General features: G+C 42.2%; 1 protein-coding gene across 4 annotated transcripts in view; it reads right to left on the bottom strand.

The window, feature by feature from the left end:
- Positions 1-3,699: 3,699 nt before the first annotated feature.
- SPOP (speckle type BTB/POZ protein) overlaps positions 3,700-21,131 on the bottom strand; it is a 22,052-nt gene continuing 4,620 nt past the window's right edge. For 2 of the 4 annotated variants that reach the window (XM_015885698.3, XM_015885697.3), the window contains exons 2-10: positions 15,113-15,255; positions 14,617-14,738; positions 12,951-13,102; positions 12,718-12,845; positions 9,960-10,137; positions 9,303-9,358; positions 8,769-8,891; positions 5,275-5,417; positions 3,700-4,967 (exon numbers count right to left, since the gene is read on the bottom strand). In XM_015885698.3, coding sequence (XP_015741184.1) covers positions 4,823-4,967; positions 5,275-5,417; positions 8,769-8,891; positions 9,303-9,358; positions 9,960-10,137; positions 12,718-12,845; positions 12,951-13,102; positions 14,617-14,738; positions 15,113-15,190 — 1,125 coding nt within the window. In that variant the 5' untranslated portion in view covers positions 15,191-15,255 and the 3' untranslated portion in view covers positions 3,700-4,822. Of the gene's footprint in view, positions 4,968-5,274; positions 5,418-6,436; positions 6,662-7,808; positions 7,896-8,768; positions 8,892-9,302; positions 9,359-9,959; positions 10,138-12,717; positions 12,846-12,950; positions 13,103-14,616; positions 14,739-15,112; positions 15,256-21,131 lie in introns of those variants that run through there. The other 2 variants (XR_014940740.1, XR_014940741.1) reach the window with 2 other exon arrangements.

The following is a 21,131-nucleotide window of genomic DNA, read 5'->3' as shown; positions in this document are numbered from 1 at the left end:
GGAAGCGAGGGCACAAACTGCAATGCAGCAAGCAACGGAGTCAGCAGCGGGGAACCCTCAATACAAAAAGAAACACCCAACACCTCGCTGTCCCACCATCAGGTCAAAATAAATGTGAGCAAAAAAAAACCCAAAACACCCCAGTATGAGATGCAACGACCTTAAGGTTTACGCTGCTTCATATTATGCACAGAAAAGCAGCACAGGAAAGAGAGGCTTTGCAGCCCTACCATGCACAGATGCTGCCCTCCAGCACACCCAGCTCCTCAGCCTGGCCAAGCACTTTGCTCATGGCTCCAAATGCTCAGGGATAACGCCCATATTTGCCACTACAAATACAACTACAGTTTGAAAGGGGTTTTGTTTCTCCATTCTGTTACCCCCCCGCTGCACAACCTCTGTTTCAGAAGCATTGTTAGCAGTGTGGTTCAAGGGCATTCATCCCCAACACTGCTCCCCAGTGGCCAACTTCCCATCCTTACTCTGTTTCCCGATGGCAAATCTCAAAGTAATGCTCAAGATTAAATACTCCATCAGAACAAGGGATGCCACTTCTCTCCTGAAGGGCTGTTCCCACCCAGTTCATCATCCACCATCAGCCTCTCTTTATTTTGGCCATTGAGGCTTTTAAATTATTCAAAAGGGAGGCCTACATTTCATACCGCTCCTGCCTGCGATTTTTCACAATCTGATGGAATAATTGCAACCCTCTCCCCACCCCTTCCCAACTTGCCCCATCAATTAACGCAGTTCCTCAAGCGACTTTAATAATTCAGTCTTAGCGACAGAGCCTAATGCATCAAGTCGGAGCAAGAGGCAAAACCCAAACCTTAAACTGAAGGAAAATGAGTCAACATTTGGGCTGACTGCATCCTACCCAAAAACCCTTCCACTGGGTGTAAAGGCCACCTCCTCTGCTGTCCCGTTCCTGCTTTATTACATATATTGTCTAAAGACCTTGCAGGTCTCACTGTAATCATTCTTCAATTCACACCCCTTTTGTGTTTTGCCTGTTTTCTGTGCAATTCAAGCTGCTGCTCTCCTGCTCCAATAGCCAAACACACGCAAGACACTGGGATTGCCAAGGCTCTGTTTGCTGCAGCATGTGGCCAAAATTGCAGCCAAATATCCAACCGGCCAGCAGGTCTGGGAGGGGGGTAAAAAAGAGACACCTTGTATAATTAAATATCTTCCTATTACATAAACAAACAGGTTGTTAAAAAAATAAGTGAATTAAGTGATTTCACAAGTCAGATCCCAGCCCTGAGAGAAGGACAAACCGCACAGCCTGAGCTGACTGAAGGGAACCATCTCAGCAAAAACCCTTCTGCAAAATAAATCGTACGGAAGTTGAGAAACCTTCAGAAATGAAGCTAAAAAAACCCAACCCCAAAAAACACCTTTTTGGCTCCTTCATGGAAGTGCAAACTAAGAAAAAAAATAAAGAGGAGAGAGATGGCATTGTGTCCTTAACAGCAGTTTGAGAAGCAGAACAAAGCAAGAGAGAGTTTCAAAGCGCAGCAGCTCTCCCCACTCTGCTGTTTGTTCTGCTCATAAGCAGACAAGCTGTTTCCTTTCATCTGGAAAAAACTCACACAATAAGAAAAATAGCTCAATAGAATGTGACTCTGTAATAACAAAGCCCAAGGGGGCAGCCAGAATGAAATCTTTTGGTAAGTGAAAAATATTTGGTGTTCGGATCCCTCAGAGAGAGAGCTGACTGCTTCTGGGTGTAGGGCAGCCGTACATCCCACTGCTGCTGGAGGAGGTCAAGGGATTCATTGAGGCATTTCTCCTTCTTGTCTCTCTTCCCCAGTCCCAGATGAAGGCTGCAGCCCTTGTAGGTCAGCACAAAAGCAAACCGAGGAAGCAGGAGCAAGGAGATAATAGGGAGAAGGAAGCACATGAAAGGCAGCACATAGGGATGAAATGACTCCCTGTAACACCCTTGAGAAGGGGGAAGAATTACAAGCACAAACGGAGGGCTCAGCTTAAATTCTGAATCTGGACCTGTGCTAGCAGTGCTGCAGATCAGAAGATCCAACAAAAAATCTCTCCCCAAAACACCGTTCTGATAAATACGCCATCTCCTCGTGGGACTCAAATCTCCAACTGTTCAACTGGCATGGACATCTCCGCTGTAACAACACACGCCACAGATTGTGAGTTAACTTGAATTACATTTCAGATCTGGGGAGGGGAGGATGTCAGTGGGAGGTTTATGAACAGTATGCTCCATCTCTGATGTTGTTATAACCAGATGGCTTCAGCTGTATCATTTACAATTAAAAAAAACCAAAAAAACAAAACAAAAAAACAAACAACAACAACAGCAGCAAAGTTGACAAATATATCATTAATTCACCTGCAACTGGAGCTAAGTTGCACCCTCCATGTATCTTATATCACAGACCTTCCATGCCAGTGTATTCTGGAAACGCACCTGGCTCTGCAGGAAGGGCTGGGATAGACAAGCCTGTGAACAGATCGTTTTCCTGCAGGTATCTCTCCATCCTCCAGAGCTGGCTGCCAAATCTGCACTGCCTTCCTGTAAACACCTCCCTCAAAAAAGGCTGAGGACACACAATGTCAACGGCCATTTACTTTCTTCCAGGCAGGTCTGTTTCTTAGGGAAAGGCTATGGCAGAGACACTCCTCAAACAGCTGGTCAGTGACACAGCCAGAAGGAAAGGTCTCTTCCAGTAGGTTTGGATATTTCAGTAAACAATTCAGTGACTGCGGTGTAATTAGGCATCACTGAAGCACATAGATAACTCCGCAGTTACCTGGCAATGAACTTTTCATGTTTGCATGTAATTATAAGCTAGAAATGCCGGCCTAAGTTCTGACAGGGTGGTGGGGAGCATCTCTTAATGACTAAATGCTTTGCTTACCTAGAAGGAAATGCAAGCTAAATTCAATATAAAAGGAATTACAAGACTTGAAGGAATAGATGCAATAGGGGAATTTGTGAATCAAGACGAAGGAAGGCTTTACTATACAGATGGTTGTGTATGTTTATGATGAAAGTCTCAGTGGGGGAGCTCAAAAAGGGCAGGGACCCTCTCATGAGTCACCATCTGATAAAAATAGATGGCAGTTAAACACGTGAACGTATGAATGGAGCACTCCTTCACACAAGGGACAAATGCTGTAAGAGAAGTATGACAATAGAATGAAAAGTCAGAGACAACTGATATCTAATCTGTTTTCTAGACAACACAGAGTTACTCCCTATAATCCATTACGTGCCCTACCTGACCATATTAAGGTCAGATCAATTTGCCACTGCCATGACACCACGTATTTCAATCTAACCTCCCTGGATATCTGGGACTAATGATGACATAAATGGATGGTGTCTTTCCAACCAAGACATCCCGCACTGCTCCTTAATGTTATAAAACAGATGGCTTATTCTACCACTCCCCCTTCCCACGTTTAAGTCCAGGTAAAAGGTTTGGACTACGAGTCAGCTTCACAGCTGCTATTAAAACCAATTTGTCTAGTATTGCGGTAACACCCACTATGAGAAATAAAACAGTTTTGTACTGCAATCATCCTTACAAAGTCCCATCTGAGTTTCAGGAACAGCACAACAGCAGTAAAGTGAAAGTGCATCTTTTGGGAGCTGGTTTTTAAGCTGAGAAGTCTTTCAAACCGAAGCAAAAACAAAAAGAAACACCAGATACGACGCAGTACAAAATAGTAATTATTTATATTTTCAAAAAAAGAAAAAAAAAAAAGTTTACAGCTATTTTGAAACTTCTTCCTTGTAAGAAGAGTGACTAATAGAAAGGAATAGGACTGGCTCCTATACAGTCGGCAAGTCAGGTACAAACAGTTGTTAAGAATCATTTAGCAACTCAGGACAGGGACTTGTGACGCAGCAATCATGAACGATAAAATTTCTCCTTTTTCTTAAAAAAGAGGGAGGAGGGAAATAAAGCAGGGAAAAATGCCAAAAAAACATTTTTCACGATATCTAAAAACAGTAACCGTTGTTCTTATCAGACAGCACGCTCCAAATCAAGGATATTCCAGTCCTTTCAAAACCGATACAGACTTGCCAAGGGCTGCCTTCGGTCTATTCACATCCTCCAGAACACACAGTCTCTCAGTCCCCTTTCACTTCAACCTGTCATTTTATAAAAGGTGGGTTGTTTTTTTTTTCTTTTTTTTTTCTTTTTTTTCTTTTTTTGCAATTAACATACAAGTGCTACTAACAGAGAAACTGATCTTCTTGTTGCTGGATGGCAATAAGGAGTTACACAAACGTCCAGTTTTTAGCTCAGCTGGAAGGACTTAAATTCTCTCTTTTTTTTTTGATATAAATACTACTGGAGCTCCATTCAGGTTACTTCCTTTCCAGAACCTCACTGGAAATTCTTTTTAACCTCCCAATGCTCTCTCCAAAACTAAAACGTCCTCTTGCTCCAGGCATCTGACGGTTTGTTCTGTGCTGCCAGACGCAGAGATGTTGTTTTTTCCCCCCAGTACCACTGCTGGGTTTATTCTGACATGGATCGGTACCTAAACCAAACCCTTAATTGACTCAGCCAAGTCGAAGGGAACACACAGACAATGCAGCGACAGGGATTCATTAGGTTGAACAGCCCCAGAGCCCCAGGCCCACCCTCCCCCCTTTCCCCAAGTTCCTTGGTGCTGTTTTAAAAAGTCTGGGTGTCACGAAGCAGTCTCTTCCCCCCAACAACAGAGTATAAGCTCCACAGATTTCGCTGTCTACCTGGTGGTCAAGGTTTGAGCAGCAACAGCTGATGCTGCTTCCAGAAAAACGCGTGGTGTTGTGACAGATGGGATCTTAGGATTGCTTCAGTCGCTTACGTGGAGGTCCCAGAAAGGGACACTGTGCAGAGGCCAGAGAGCGATACGCCTCAGCCACCAAGTGAGGATGTGATACTACCATCGACTTCCAGCCCGACGTCTCCATGACATCAGAAGCATGACTAGAAATAAGAAAATAAACATGAAGTTACTGACTGAGGCCAAAAAGGATAACAATTGTATTTTCCACATGCTTAAGATCCTCAACATTTTTAGTGTTCTGATTTAAGATTGCATGCTGGACAGTCCTTCAACTTGCAAACAGACCTGATCCTGAGAGGATGACAGTAGGAACACAATACTCATCTACTCTGACCCCTGAGCATACAGTATTTTCAATCAATACATAAAGTACTAGAAAATGAGTAGAGTCTCCTCTGCACATGATTGTTCCTGAGCGGTCGCATGTCAAAACAAGAATAAACTTACTAATTAATGAAATCCACTGCTTGAGTTTTCAGTTGATCAGCACTATGTAAGTCAGCCAGAATGAGGATCTCAGCTGCATTTTCCACAGACAGGTTACTGCACAGTGCATCCTCACACATCACCTTCAGACGTTCCAGAGCGTACTGCAAAACACAAGCCAAAGCACAATTACAACAACCATCTATTCAGCCTGAAGTTCTACTTGTGCTCCATTACTCTTCAGTAACAAACTACAGTGCTAAACAGGCTTCTTCACTTTATTATATGGATCTGAACTGTACTCAAAGAAGTAGTGATCAGCAAAAAAGGAGAAGCAATATGCACCCGCCCTGAGGAAAGCAATGGGGAAGAAGCATACCCACCATAATTCTCATCCCAGGCTTCTTGTGTTACTGGTTTACTGGTGCTGTGTTCATGATTTGAAATGAGTAAGTATTAAAGGTGATCTGAAATGCTGCCTCGGTGACTTCAAAGTACAAAATGCTAACACCAAATCTCACCCTTACTTTATGACAGTTATTCTTCAGATTCAGAGGGGACCTAATACTGAATGCTCCATAGGTGTCCCAGTGATGTTCAGGCAGCTTACACTCAGTTCCTTTGCCATTAATGTTCTGCAATTTATGACCAACCTTGCTCAAGTACGTGTTCCTAATTTAATACTAAAACACTACACAAATGCCCTTGACTTCTTATGGCTATCCATCTGGAAACAAAACATCACAGCTTGTCTGTAAAGCCATAGCAAAAGCCTTAGTCTAACTTCACATTCTCAACTGAAGCATTTACACCATTTGGTGGTGCATTTACCCCAAACTTTCCCTCCCCATCCACAGCTCTGGGTTGGATCAATTATTTGAGAAATCCAAAGGAGATGCATAGAAGAAGAATACCTCCTAATGAATGTCACACACTGTTTTCTGCAGCACTTTAGGTGGTATTGAAACAAGCAGATACACCCAAGATCTTCAAAAAGGTCTATAGTCAGAAAACTAGAAGCCACTTGTTGTCAAGAAACAAAGGCTAAACTTCAAACCCCAGCCTTTAAAAATATTATAGGTGGGCACTGAGAGACTGAGACTTGTAAAAGTCTTGGTACGTGTGGTTTGATTACAGAGCTTGCTGCTGTTCTTTGGATGAAACACAGTACTTCTGAATAGTCTAGATCCAATGACAACGTTTTTTATTTGAGAGAGGAATGCATTTGGGAATACCCTTCATACTGTTTGCAAGGTATTTCTGGATGACTTCAAGATGGCAGGGTATACAAATGCATGTTCTTCACTGTGTGTTGCCACAGCCCAAAAAGATACCAGATTTGTAAGGACTGGTCTGCCAACCTGAAGAGAGAGCTGGGAACCAGATCCTCTGCATGACGACTGAGAGCCTGCCATATGATAAGCACCATAAGCATTTATTAATTTTATATTCTTATTGAGACCTTCATTCTGTTACTATTAAATTGAAATGAATCATTTTAAATCATAAAAACATCTTTCACTTAAGTCCCAGCAATAATAGTTACGTCAGTTGAGGCATGGCACTCATAACCAGGACAATTTGCTCCCATTGGAACATCTGAGTAGGCAAATCAAATTTACTTCGTCTGTATCTATAACTAAAACAATTCCAAAGAAGGGGCAAACCATTATCTTACTGTCTGTCAGTAGCCTAAAATGCAGTCGACAAAGCTTAAACTATTCCCTTTGCAAACTGAATATCCTCTTCTCTGCATGTACAATTTTTATTTTGATTTTCACTAGGAATATCTCAATTTCTAATTATATATTTGGGCAAAAGTAGCCATTCTGGTCTCTCAGGTACTGAGATTTCCCCATTCCCATCTTTAATTACACTAAAGAAAAAGAAAAGAAAAAAAAAAGCCTTACCTAATAGCATTCCTACTCCAGAGGCTGAAATAGTATCTCCTGGGTTTAGAAGACGTGTTTTGTTTTGGTTTTGGTCTAATTACTTATTTTCCCTGAGAGGTAGGAAGAACTCAGAAGAAGCTGTTTCAGTCTCTTGAGTAAATATTACATGCTTTATGTGCTTTCTTAAATGACATATTTTTTTTATTTCTGCTTTTAAAAGATGCACAATGAGTTTAAAAGAAAGAAAACCTACATTAAAAGCCAAGAAATTCAAAGTTAAAGCCTACTCCGGCGTTAATGTACTGCTTCTTGCTCACGCTTGTCTCAGTTAAAGATGGTATGTGATCTCCCAGTCAATACTCTTTAAATATTGAATAAAATATGTGGCAATTACAATAATCGAGCCAAGAACCTGCCTGCCTGCGTTATTTCCCATTTTAATTCTAGTTGCAGTGGCCCAATAACAGCACACGGAGCATTTCACCTTTAAATCAACATTTCTGATGAAGCCCAGGTCCATAGCGACAGGGAACGTAATGGCTGTGCAGTGGTTTGCGTGGAAGAAGGTTACATGCATCCACATCTTAAAATCCACCACCCTATCTAGAACCCACAAAAGAATCCAAGGACTGAAGAAGCACGGAGAGTGAACTACGCTCTCACCCCCAGAGGTGGTCCCTCCAGGTCAGAGTTGAGGCACAATGGCAGGGCAGTGTGGAGGATCTTGCACTGCTGCTACCCGTGCTGAACCTGTTTGATGGATAAATTCAGAACTTAGTCTCCAGTGCTGTCAAACTGGCATCTTTCACCAGCATTAAGTTTGCTTTTAAGAGAAAAAAAAAAAAAAAAAAAAAAGGAAATAAAATTTTTGTTATATATTATGAATTGTCATTGGTTAATATGGCTCGCTGGCCAGCACAGCACTCTCTTCCATCCTTGGTGCTGCAAAGGGAAAGAGGCAGAGGCTGAATGGCTGGCAAGGCACTGTGCCTGCTACCATGGGTCTACAAGCAGCCTTCAGTCACAGCATCCCTGGAACCTCCCCTGGCAAGGAGCCTGCAAAACCATTACAGCTTAGGGCACCAGGGCTTCCTCCAGTGCACCCCTTGTCTCCACAACCAGCAGGGACTGCCACTGCAAAAAGAAAATAAACAACAGGACCTTCCCACTCTTGGCTATGCATCACTTTAAAGCATCTCTTGAAGCTGCTGATACCAGCCAGACCAAAAGCAATAGACCCTGTTTGCCGAGACACAACGGAGCTTTTGAGATTTGGTACCAAACATGTAAAAAAAAATTATTTAAAAATGAATTTTTCTTCTCACTCTCAGCTATTATAGCTTATGTTGAATAGCAACACTTTCTTATAGATGAGCAGTACAGACTGACATTCCTGGTCATTACACCTGATGATACACAGCTATATATCCAAGTATCTTAAACATATCTATACTACGTTCAAGTTTACTTATAAGCCACAACCAGCTGATATTACAGTTTCAAAGAAAACTGCCCAACCACAACGATCACATGAAAAGCTTGCTACAGGAATCAAGGAGCTCTGAGTAAAGCAAGGCACATGTCATTGCTTGTTCTCTGAGCAGCCGTAAATCCCAACTGTACCTTGTCAGCTGCTGCCAGCAAGTCATCAGCCATTTTGTCAAGATTTGGTGCCTTCCCCGTGTAAATAAAGCACATCATTTCCTTAAAAACTTCAGGTTCCACATCGTTGATTTCAACCCGATTCTGTATGGGAAAAAATGAAGCTTGTTAAAATTCTGACAAGATGTTAAAGGTTGTACCCAAGATCTTTTAGTATTCGGAGATTTGCTACAAACTATTCAGAACATGACAACTAAAAGAAAAAAGGAAATGGATGGAATAAGAAGAATTCTGAGTATTGCACATCATCTACTTCTCCCTGTCCCACCCTAAACTCTTTCCCCACAGTAACACAGGTAACAATTGCCTCCTTGATCCCTTCCTTCTCCCTTCAGGACAGCTGAACCAGAGACCTACATCTAATGTGAGAGAGTTAAAGAAGAGACAGTAAGCACAAATGCCACCTAAGAAATTTAACTGACCAGAGATGTTAAGAGTTGACCAGAGAGTGCTATTCATCCAGCTGTTAAAGTTCTCCTTCCTTAAGGAACTCACCTTTTTACTCTCTTCCATCTCATGCTCGAACATGGCGCTGAAAACCGGTGAACGGGCTACAGCAGGGGGGGCAAAGAAAACATAGTTAGAGAGAAGCCTTTTGTTCTTCGGGAGGAGATAAGCATGGTCTGCCACCACCTCCACAACTGTCCTGCTACTTAATGCAGTAAAAATCCCATAGCAGACAGAGCAAGCTGAGTACAGCTGGTGAAGCGTATAGATCGTGACATCATGTCATGTGGGCAGTTTAGCTTCATGCTCTGAGGATGGGTATGCAGGGATGTCACGAGGCCATTCAAACAAGGCCAGAAGGGTACACAGGCAGTAAGGTATCTTTCATGATTTGGTAAGAAAATACTCTGCTAATTCAGTAACTCCTCCTTACAGATGGCTTTAAGGATATATTATAGTACACTACAGACATAAAAGACACCTCCTGACATCCTCTTTGTGCGAAAAAAGCAGGCAATTAAAAAAGGAATAGATATGTCTTCCTGCAGCAGTTCACAAAACAGTCTCTTACTACAGCTCTGCAGTCAAAAGAACTGCAGAAACCTCCTTTAAAGGAGTAATACAAAAGAAGACCTCAATATCACAGTATTTCACTTGCTATTGTTGTCCCCCATCCTGCTAAGTCCCATCCAACACAATACTGACCTGCTAGGATGGCTTTGTGAGCCTGGAACTCCTGGCCTGCAACACACAGGCAGCAATCTGTGAAGCGAGAGTTCTCCCAGAGTCCTCCCAGCTCATCTGCCAAGCGACACTCCGGTACCTTCACCATGTTCATAGTGTTCTGGCCAGAGATATTTACAGAGTCCTGTACCACGCTCACCTGGAGGGTAATAAAGAAAGAATTCAAACTCTACACTGGAAAAGCATTTTCCTTTCAGGAATTTTTAAGCTGTGTGCATAAATTAATGGCACTTTCATGCAGGTTCACAACAGTTTGGTTATGTGGTTTCCTAAGGAAGTAGAATCTTCTTTTTCTGTTCTTATAGACATCATTCCTGACCTATTTTTTTTTTTCCTTTCTATCAACAGTCTGAATCCCTCCCAAATCAATAATGCAGTACAAAGAGCAACACAAATGAAAATGGAATATACAGAGCAACCACTGCATCCATACACGCATGCAAGAGCAATGTCTGATCAGTGCAGGACATTCTGAGCACCCCAAATGCTTTTCTGCTTCTGGTTTAGTCCATTTCTTGAGTTCAATGCTTCCACTGCATTGAAAAAGAAATAAAAACTGAATTAAAAAAGCAACTTTATGTCAAATTAAGTAGGAGATTTTGGAGAAGGCTGCTGAGATTCCTGACCACCTGCTCTAAACCAGACATGGCCAGGCAGAGACCATATGCAGCCAAACCAGCTGACGAATAACCCACGCAAAGGGAACAGTTAAGAGTCTATTCAGCACCAAACCGTTATTGTTAAACATGCAGTAAATCATACGCCTTCTGCAGCAGACTCAAATTAGAAGAGATCAGAATGACTAATACTACCCTGCTATAACAAAGAATAAAGGAACAAGCTGATTGACAAGGAAGCATATGGGAAACCATTTGCTGGAGTTGCTGTCAGGTTCAGGTTAAATTTCAGTTCTATTAATATCAATGGCCAGAGGAGAACAACGGGTAGCACAGGAAGCTTCCCAGTTAAGAAGAAGTAAATTATGAAGGGAGAGAGAGATGACAGAAGCACCTTATTAGGGAAAGACTGCTGACAGCACACATCCCAACTCTTGGGGAAACCCCCAGTGGGTTTCTGAGGGCGGGCATTCTTGGGTGAATGAATCTTGCACACAAACTATATGACCCTCAAGAACAAGCAAATACCAGCTGCTGCTTGCCAAAGGGCACTAACAATGATTAGCCACAGCAATGGAGAGGAAGGTAATATTCTCTGTCATTAATTTGACTGCTGTAACATCTTCTTGCCCTGTAACTTCTACTAACGCAGACTCAAGGACTCAAGAATCGATTCAGATTCATTAAAAAGCATCTCTAAGATGCCAATCCCCCGGAGTCCAACCCTGATCACAGACCCACCAAAATACCTGCAAACTGTCTTAAATCAACAATTAAATCACCTTTGTATATGAAACAAAGTCTGTTACCAGCATTAAAACAAATTACCACGTGGCTTTTCATAGAAGTGTAGGCTGGTAGACCTGAATCACTGAGCAGACTCAGGTGTCAAAGAATTTAAGGTTTAGTTTAAGCTATTTTCAACAGCTTAACAAGGGAACTCTCACAGCAACTGCTCAGAGGAGGATTACTGCTGTAACATTCAGGAACTCTGTTCTGTTTTGAGATTCATCAGATTTCGTTCACCTGTGATGCTGGAATATAATTGAAACAGCAGTTGGGATATGGGCAAATCAACCCCATCTGCAGAACAGAGGTGGAAGAACCTCCAAACTTTAAGCAAATGAGGTCAGACTGGAAATGACTGACAACGATCAGCGTTCTCTGTCTTAACAGCATCTTCAGCAACACGTTATGAGTTCAGAGCTGCCCTGTGCATAGGGCAGAAGGCTTCTTCCTTTAAAGTTTAGTAAAGTAAAGAGAAAGTGCAGCAGTCGCTCAGCAACCTTTTGGTCCTGATACATCTCCACATAACAAGTGTGTCATCAAGTACTGCTAACAAAACATGCTTGTTGGAAGTACAGATGTAGCAGCACCACTTGGCACCTGCGGCCAGCAGAGAAGTGTTAGGAGAGCATATGGTACAATGGTTTACATCCTAAGAGACTTAAAAAACAAAAACAAGCTGTTGAAAGTTCTCTCCAAACTGTTCCCAGACAGCATAGATTTTTCCTCTAATACCACCATATAAACTTAAGACAAGAGGGATTTTCCAGTTAAGAAAGACAAGAGAAACAGACACCAGAAGCTCAGGAGACACTAAATTAGGAAGTTTAGGTTTCCCCATCAAGGCTTCTGAACATAAATCTCTCTCTTTAGAAAGAGCTGCATCTTTATCTGAAATCAGTGAAGTGTGAGTTTTCTAAGAAGTTGTAGAAAAATAACACAACAAACAAGAGCTGTGGTTACTGTGGAATTCATTTAGCTTAGCTTTTTGTTTCTGTAAGATACACAGAGGAAAACAAACTTGTCTTCTTCACATGAAGAAAAACGTGCTTAATTTCTACTATCATTACAGGTAAAAGACATATAAAGTAGCAAAAAACCAAATGAAAGTAAAAGGCAATGAACCACTCACAGAAAAAGCCACCCCAGCCAGAGGTGCACACACAAGCAGACACAAATAAAATCTAAGTGTTAAATAAACAGCCACTGCTCCTCCTGACTCCACTGACGCCTTAAAAGCAATGATGAAAAAATAAGGTCACATCTACCCGAAGCTAATGGAACTGCTATTCTTTCAGCAGCAGAGGAAGGCTTACCTCACAGAATAGAGTGAGTTTGTCATCAGGAAGAAGTCCATTGGCTTCATCTAGCAGAAAGTCTCTTCTAATAAATTTCTTGAATCCCCAGTCCTTGCCTTGTACAAATCGATACGCTCGCTGGCTCTCTGAAAGAAAGACCCAGTGCTTCAAACAACAGCTGAACCACTTGCTTGATCAAACAGCAGAAGACAAACAACAAACCCGTACAGATAGAAAGTGTTTTTACACACCCATTGCTTTTGTTTCTTCTCCTTTAGCGTTCAGGATGGAGAATTTGAACTTTGCTCGAACTTCACTTTTTGGACAGCTCACCAGCAACAGATAGAGGGATAGATAATCTTTACTCTCCTCATCCAAGCCTTTAGGGTTCACACGTAAACACCTGTAGAAGCAAGCAACTGAATGAGAACATGAACAGCTTTTGGCAGGGCATCCACAGCTTTCAAAGGAAGGGCAATGTGGAATTTTCATGATTAAATGTACTGTCCTGATTACCAATCACTGAACCACAAGGAAATAACAGACAGCTAAACAGAGTGGAACTGTGCTCTGCAGTCAGCCTCAGGCTACGGCTTCAAGACTGATATTAATACCATAGTAATAACATGGGTAAATCACTTAAAAAAAGCCAACACACAGGGCTGGGGAAGAGAGGAGGTGTATATGTGGGGGTGCAATGTTACACAACAGAAAGCATGGTGAAATAGCAGAACAGAGGTAAAAGGTTGAAAGGAGTGCAAAATTGCCAAGGAATGACAGTTAAAATTGCAGAGGGAGCAACTCAAAGGAAACACATGATTTCTAGAAGGCTGAAAGCTTCTCAAAAACAACAGTGGGGGTGGGGGGGGAGAAGGAGAAAACTACTCCTTGGTTAAGAAAAGGTAGTAAAGGCAGGAAAAGGCTAAGTCATAAGCAGTTCTATGACCTGAAGCTAGACATAGAATATAGCAAGCAAGAAAAACAACAACAAAAAAACAGGCCAAACGGCAGCAGCTCAAACACACAGTGACAAAAATCAGAAAGACCAAGGCATGAGAAGGAAATCTGACTTGCAAAGGTTATAAAATGAAGTAATTTAATAACAAAAAGCAGTCTGAGGAAAGCACAGGCCTGCCACCCAAAGGAAGGGAACACAAATCATCTCTCACACACACAGGCCTAAATTAAATAAGGGAATAGATAGCTTGCCGCCATACAAACTAAGGACATTTAAATAAGAATGCTGAAACACTTCCATGGGGAAAACAGGAAAGGTTTTGAAGGACTTTAAAAGGGTAAAAATGTTGTCTTTAAAAAAAGCAGAAACTCTTGGGCAAACAAAAATAGAGAATACGGAGATGATAGGAGGAACTACTCTAACTCTCTGAATATATAAAAAGCTGCCAAGAAGAGAAATAGTAGAAATAGCCTGAAAATGCAGGAAAGAGAATATAAGAGTGCATGCAAAAATTAGCTGTTTAAAACATGGTGTATTAGAGGCTGAAGTGGAGCTTGAATACCCTGGCTATAGAATACATTGGCTTCCAAGAGCTTGCCAAGACGAACATCAGTCATTTAAGACAGAAAATAATTTATAACAGACTATTAATCTTCCATGCTGTGCCTCTGCATTAAGGCAGGATGCAGACTCCCTCCTAGCTGTAGCATCTACAATTTTTGACGTCTTCCATTACACAAGGAACACATCTAATGGTCAGATCCATCTGTTCTGTGTCCAAACACTGTGCTGAAGCAACAGTACTCCCTGCATGTTGTGCAACCAAGGAAGCCAGAATCTGTGTGCAGCACGAGTTTGTGGTTGTTTTTTTTCCCCCTAAACAACTTCTCTATTATAGACCCCCAAGTTCTTCCACACAGTTATAGAAACACAGTGAACTTCACTTCCGTATGCCTTACCATTTGAGTTTATCGTTGGCTCCAGATGAAAAGGTTGAGCTTTTGATCACCTCACCCATCTCCTCTCGGCAGAAGCTGAAGTTGTTTATGGTCCACATGTAGGAAAACTTCACCACTTTAATCTTAAAACCAAGAGTAAGAAGTGGTTTAGGGCCATTCACTTTCACACTGGTCATAGAAGACAAAGCTCTTAAAAGGCAAAAATTGAAACCCTGGAAGTTGCACAGAATCATTTGTGTACCAAGTAACCTCCAGACACAAGAGAAGAGTCTGGAAATAGCTATCAGCAGTAGCTGGACCACCAGAACTCCTCCTGACACATCCATACTCCAACATGGGTGTCACAGAACAACGATCTATCATTGCCCTGTTGAATGGCAATGCCCACTGTTATCCCACATTATCTGAAAACCCAGCCCCTCCATTTGTTCTGAACCAACCTCCTGCTGCAGGTTCTAATTGCCTCAAGAATTACCCCAGCACAGTGCAGTCTCACCTGCGTGTAGCACCAGCTTTCTGCTACGGGTCCACTCGACATTTCTGCCGGAGGAGGAGGACTTGGCACCCTTGACATCGCCAGTTTGAAGATTAAACAGAACGTCACAATTCAGCAGAAGAAAGTCACGTCAGATATTCACACTGTGGTAAAAGGAGGGAAGAGAACAACAAAAAAATTAATAGCAGAAAAAACAACCTTCCAGACTGCTGCTAAAACTCACTGCCTGCGAGTTAAAGCAATCACGCTTCCCATGTTTTTTCCTCTCTTCCCCCACACCTTCAAAATAGGCTGTATTATACACCAAAACATTTGGAATTGCTCCCATTTATTTCCTGAGGTGGCAATACACCACCACCACTTATTTTTTTCAATATCCCAGCTCTTCACAGGAATAAACCCAGCCTATCATTTCCTTCAAGGAGTCCAAAACCAGGAGATTACTGACCTGACTTGGGATTTACTGCTTACCCTGAGGCTACCACTTGAACTCAATACTCACTCCTCACTTTCATGTGAAGAGTCTCACACCAGCAGACCAGACCTCTCTTTAGAAAGGCTCCCCCTAGTCTGCACTTCAGTTCATGGCCATTTACTTGGTTTTGAGTTATACTCACCTGCAGAAAGTATGCAACAATACTGGCACACAGGTATAACCTAATCTATAATATAAAGACGAGTGGAAACTTGAGGCCTAACAACTCCCAGAGACCTGAATGGCAGGCAGGAGAGACCCATGATCCTTCCTTCCCCTCTGGGTTCACAAAGCACTGAACTCCATGCTCAGGTTGCTCTACTGCCTGTATCAACCTATAGTACTGTACTGACCCGTTACACTGCAGGTTTCCCAGTCACAAAGGCACAAACAACAGGGACAAAACTCAACCATCACAGAACAGGCAGCCAAGGAAAGGATGAAGTTCCCTAAGCTCGCTGAGTGCAACCTGCCTGCACACAATGAGATGCTAAGCCTAAAAGAAAGGCTTGATGAGAAGAAAGAATAACAAATAAACAAGATAATAAAGAGATAATAGGATATTATGTTAATTTTCTTTCTTCCTTCCTGCCCCCCCCCCCCCGAAATACAGTTACTGCCTGACATACCTAGTCAAAACAGTGCTTGGAATTACAATCCAAAGCTCCAGACCTCTTTGGCTCTCTCTCCTTGCAGGGATTCAGGCACAGCTGATCACTGCAGGACACCTCCACACTCCAACAGTTGAGAACCAACAGCTGGGACTGCATGGCAACGCCAGGGTTCTATTCTGCAGTGATGCCACAAAGCTGCTCACCTGCACTGCTGTATGAGTGATGACGAGTTTGGTTTACTTCCACATCACAGACTTATCAACATCAGGCAGTTTTCTGCAGGAAAACTTTGGCTTCTCAGTGCACAGAATCAATTAAGTAACAAAATTAACACTGAAGGTGATTACAGAGACCCGCTGGAGTCTTTTAGCTTTCTCAAAGACATTAAATTTAGTGGTAACACCTCGCTTCTGGCACAAAAATCAGGGATTAATGAGGAGACATTGGCTCCTATGCTGTGATGGCACACTGATCACGGCTGTTGGAGAACACTGAGGGCTTTCCTGGATGCAGACATAACCCTGCATCCCCACAGTGCCCAAGGAACATACTCACTAAGAGCACCAGCCATCAGTCATATAACAGGGGAAGCCAAGAGATGATGAAACCTCATGAACAAAAATCAGAAGTTTTATAGATACCTTCTGCATTTCCACTGGATTTTAACTATCACCTCCACCTTGCTTCAACTGTGCTTTAAAGGCTGGACACATACATGAGCTTAAGACACACAAGACTATTTAATTTCCTATGAGTAACTGTCACTTCTATCTCTTCTGTCCTTTCCTCCCAGATGGCTTGGACAGGCAGGTGGTAATAAGAGTTGTGACAGCGTGCTAATAGAACTGCTGCATGCCAGCACGTCATTCGTTACCCTTTAGGAAAGGCCCAAAGGAGACATAGGGTCTAGATTTTAAAGATTTCCTATTATTTAGAAAATCCTTCCAGCACAGCATGTCGAAGCTTTCTGCAGACCTTCGGGGAGGCAATTTAATACAGAGGAGAAATAAATAAATAAATAAATAAATATCAAAACAGAACATATCCCCAGCTCAAACCATAATAAAATAAATACAGTATCTTTTTCTCTTGTTATTTTTTTTCCTGTAAAAATGGTAAGGAAAGATTTGCCACTTTGCCTTGCTTGCCAAGCACACACATGAGTTCACTAAACACAACCTTAGGAGTGTGGCTTAGCAACGTCTGTGTGCCACTCCACCCTCAAACACTGACTAGCTCTTCTGGTATGGACCGATATTAAACACATTTTAAAAGGGAACAGCAGCTGACTTAATGCACTCCATGCATGCAGTTTCTGAAATCAGCAGGCACCCCCCCTCGGTGTTTATTTGCTCATGAACACTTAATGCCTTACCAGTTCACACGCCTTTAGTAACAGCCTGGCACCTCTGAAGCAGGAGCTGACTATAAAGTGGTGCAGGAAGAGGTTTTAAGAAGACATGCAGTAAGTAATATGGATAACAGAATTCCTTATGAGAGCCACACCAGGCCCTTTTCAAGCACAGGAAATGTCCCCTTGCCACCCTGTCCTACTAATTACCTCCTGACTTAGCAGCCATAGCCAGACACCTCCGTTCAAAGCTCCATCCACTGCTCCATCAGCAGTCAAAAACAGCAGCAGGGATTCAATCCAACAGAGCTGAGGGTTATCAGCTCAACTAATAACTCTACACCAGGTCTCAAAATGACTCAACTTTGCTAAAGAGCACATTAATTTCTTCCAAAGGCAGGATGAAGTTGCTCATAGGGAAACACAGAGCTTACCCATCAACTCACAGTGACACATGGAGTTTCATTTCAAATACAGTAAGAAAACGACAGGAAAAATCTCCATCATAGCAGAGAGATGGGAAGGAACGAACTGGCAGTCACTGGAATATGCTTAACAGGCTGAAAAGCCCATAAGGTCTCATTTGGGATGCAGAACACATAGATATAACCTGGCCTTCTGGAAACACAGTACAGGAGATTTCTCCCAGAGCTGAATGTCTGCTTCACTCTTTAAGCCACCATTTATCATTCCCAATTCTGCTTGCAAGCTGCCTCCATTACATCGTTAGCAGCATTCAGGACCTTGGATGGGCATCTTCTGTTACTAAAAATACAGCCTTCCATTTCACTATTATTACACCAAAGTTATTATTACACCCTAATTGGTGGTCACAGCAGGGCCCTATGGACACTGCATGAGAAGATGGCCTTGATGCAGACACACACATACACCTCCATCCAGTTTATCCCACATAATTCACTGCAAGTCAGTTATTCTTTTAGTTTCCTTAAGCTAATTCTGTTACAAAGTAAAGAAAAAAAAGAAGGTTTATCTATACAAGTCATCACTTGTATGAAACTATTAGAGGATGGGAAACTGAGAGGAAATGAAACAGGAACCACCATCAGCACTGTGAGGAGAAACACAAGTTTTACACGTATATGTAAGAAGTGAAAGAAATACCAGCACCATTTAGAGCCCAATTACCAGCTCTTCCCCAAACATCAGCTAAATACCAACCAACCAAATCCAAGGGAGACAGATGAAGTCAGGGGTAAAAAGCAGCCAACAGTCCTGCAGATAACCATCCCTGTTGTAACAAATCCTCCTCTCAGCTCTGCGGCCATTAAATTAAGCTGTAGCTTTGCATTCTTCTAAGATTGCTCTGAATAGCGTTTGAACAGATGCAGAGAAGCGTATCCCCCCTTAATCACACCTCACCCCAACTATAACTTACCCAAAGCACGTTACAATCACATCCACATGCTGAAGTAATCGCATTCTTCCAAGCAAGCATCCCTCCCCTTACTGTGCTTTTCACCTCCATTCTTCCTCTCATCGGGAGATCCAGGCTTCCACGACCCCTGAATCGAGCACACTTCTGCCTTCTTCATCTTAAAAAGGCAGATAATGTTACTGCCTATGAGCACTTTTAGTTTAGATTCTGCTTTGGTGCACTGTACCAAGCAGCACTAAGACACTCCAATGGCACTGCAGGCCACCAAGACCAAAATCCCCTCCTAAACCTTTAGTTCAGATCAACTTTCCAGCAATACAAACATCTGGTAAGTCTTCATGTAATGTTTTCCAGTTGCCATCTTGCATTAATATTCCTAAGAGCTTATCAAAACCAACCTGAGCTGAAATGCTGTTTTTGCCACTATTATTGTGGAAATGGAGCTTTCAAGTAATAAATTTAGAGATCACAACACGTGGCAAAAACAAGGTATAGAGTTACTGGCTGCTTTCACCTGCTTGTAATTGCAGCATGACTTTGAAACGCTTGTAAGAATTACATTCACTGCTGAATGTAAAGATTGAGTGAGTGCCAAAGAGCACACACATGGAACCACCCTCAGAAATCAGTGTGAAATCCCACCTTTCTGGAGATGCCTGAAAAATAAAGGCAGCAGCTTGCTTCATTTCAGTAGAAAGCTCATTGCAGAGCTTATTCCTAACAGGTCATAAATAGCACTGCAAACACTCCTGTTTGCCTGTCCTGTCGGGTGATGCTTCTCCCACATGTATTTCTATGGGCAGGAAGAGTCCTTCGCTTGCTTTTCTCACTTTGCTTAAGTCTTTTCTGTGAACAGATCAAACACCAACATGAAAAGGCAAAAAATAGAGGAAGGAAATGAGAACCAAATCCCAACCAACTTCCAGTTCCAAAACAGCTTCATTTTCCTCATGAATCAGCGCTGTGTTTTCTAGAGAACTCATCACACCCACTTCAATAAGGCCTGCTGGTGCTGCTAGCACCGCTTTAATAACCTAACTCACATTAACATCAAAACCCTCACAGCTGACCATAAATCACACTCTGAAAATAACCCAATCACGGCATTCGCCTACACCCCTATTTGAATATCCTCACCATTCAAACCCGAGATTATCTAATTAGGAAGACAAAGAACAAAGAAAAATGTTGGTAGCTCCGGGATTCTATATTTAGTGCATTGCTATAACAGAGGGAAGAAGGGCCATGGGTAGAGCTGGGTCTGTTTGTATCAGTGGCAATGGGGAAGCAGGGCAGTGAGGTGCACTCCCAGCATTGCATTTGGCATTGATGTTCATTTGTGTTTTCAGTGCAAAATCCCAAAGGAAGCTTCTTGGAAGTAACTTTTAGTATTGGTCATACATTCTAAGTCGATGTTGGCATGAGCTATTTATGGAATCTTTTAAAGAAAATAAAGGGGAAAAAAAATACAAAAAGTGCACAAAAATAAATTCCCCAAAGATACATCATGTTATTTTCCCTTCTTGCAGCAACAAGCCACCTCCAAAAGCTGCTTAAAACTTAAAACAGGCTCAGAGAACTAAGTTACTGCTGCCTCCCATTCCTTCCTGGTTCCCCTTCCACCACTGTACAATAAGCCTTCCTACTATTTTTCCCCCCGTCAATAGCAAAACTCATTAAGCTGCTGGGTAATCTTAGCCAGTAAAGAAATACCAGTTACCTGCTACAAGAGACAAATGCAAATAGCAGAAGCTAAGATTTGTAGCTATCAAACAGCACCAGGACTTCTGTCTCTTTCAGCTTTGCTAAGGTGGGCTCCCAGCTCAGAGCAGGAGGTTGCAGAACATTTCAAGAAGCATTTGAATCAATATTTATGACATTTAAACTCAGGTCGTTTCCCTGTAATCCCACTTGCTAAAAAACAGAGGGTTGTAAGGCAAAATTCACCTTCACAAAAGCAATTTACAACACTTCTGGACTCCCAACTCCCATATACACACATTGTATTCTTCTCTAGAAGCAGAAGCCAGCAGGAAACCTTAAGAAAACAGCCTGCATCTCAAATGCAGCAATGAAATATTCTCCGAATTTCATTCAGCAGCCACAAGTACTTCTAGGAAATCCATCAAGGCGACGTGAGCGGTTTTTAATCACAACTTGTTGAGGTCAGACAAAAGATG

Source organism: Coturnix japonica, unplaced genomic scaffold (genome assembly GCF_054131305.1).
Source record: "Coturnix japonica strain WE unplaced genomic scaffold, WE-NBRP24 Scf049, whole genome shotgun sequence".
Classification (NCBI taxonomy): Eukaryota; Metazoa; Chordata; class Aves; order Galliformes; family Phasianidae; genus Coturnix; species Coturnix japonica.
The sequence above is the reverse complement of the archived record's forward strand: the minus strand, read 5'-3'. Positions and strand labels throughout refer to the sequence as shown.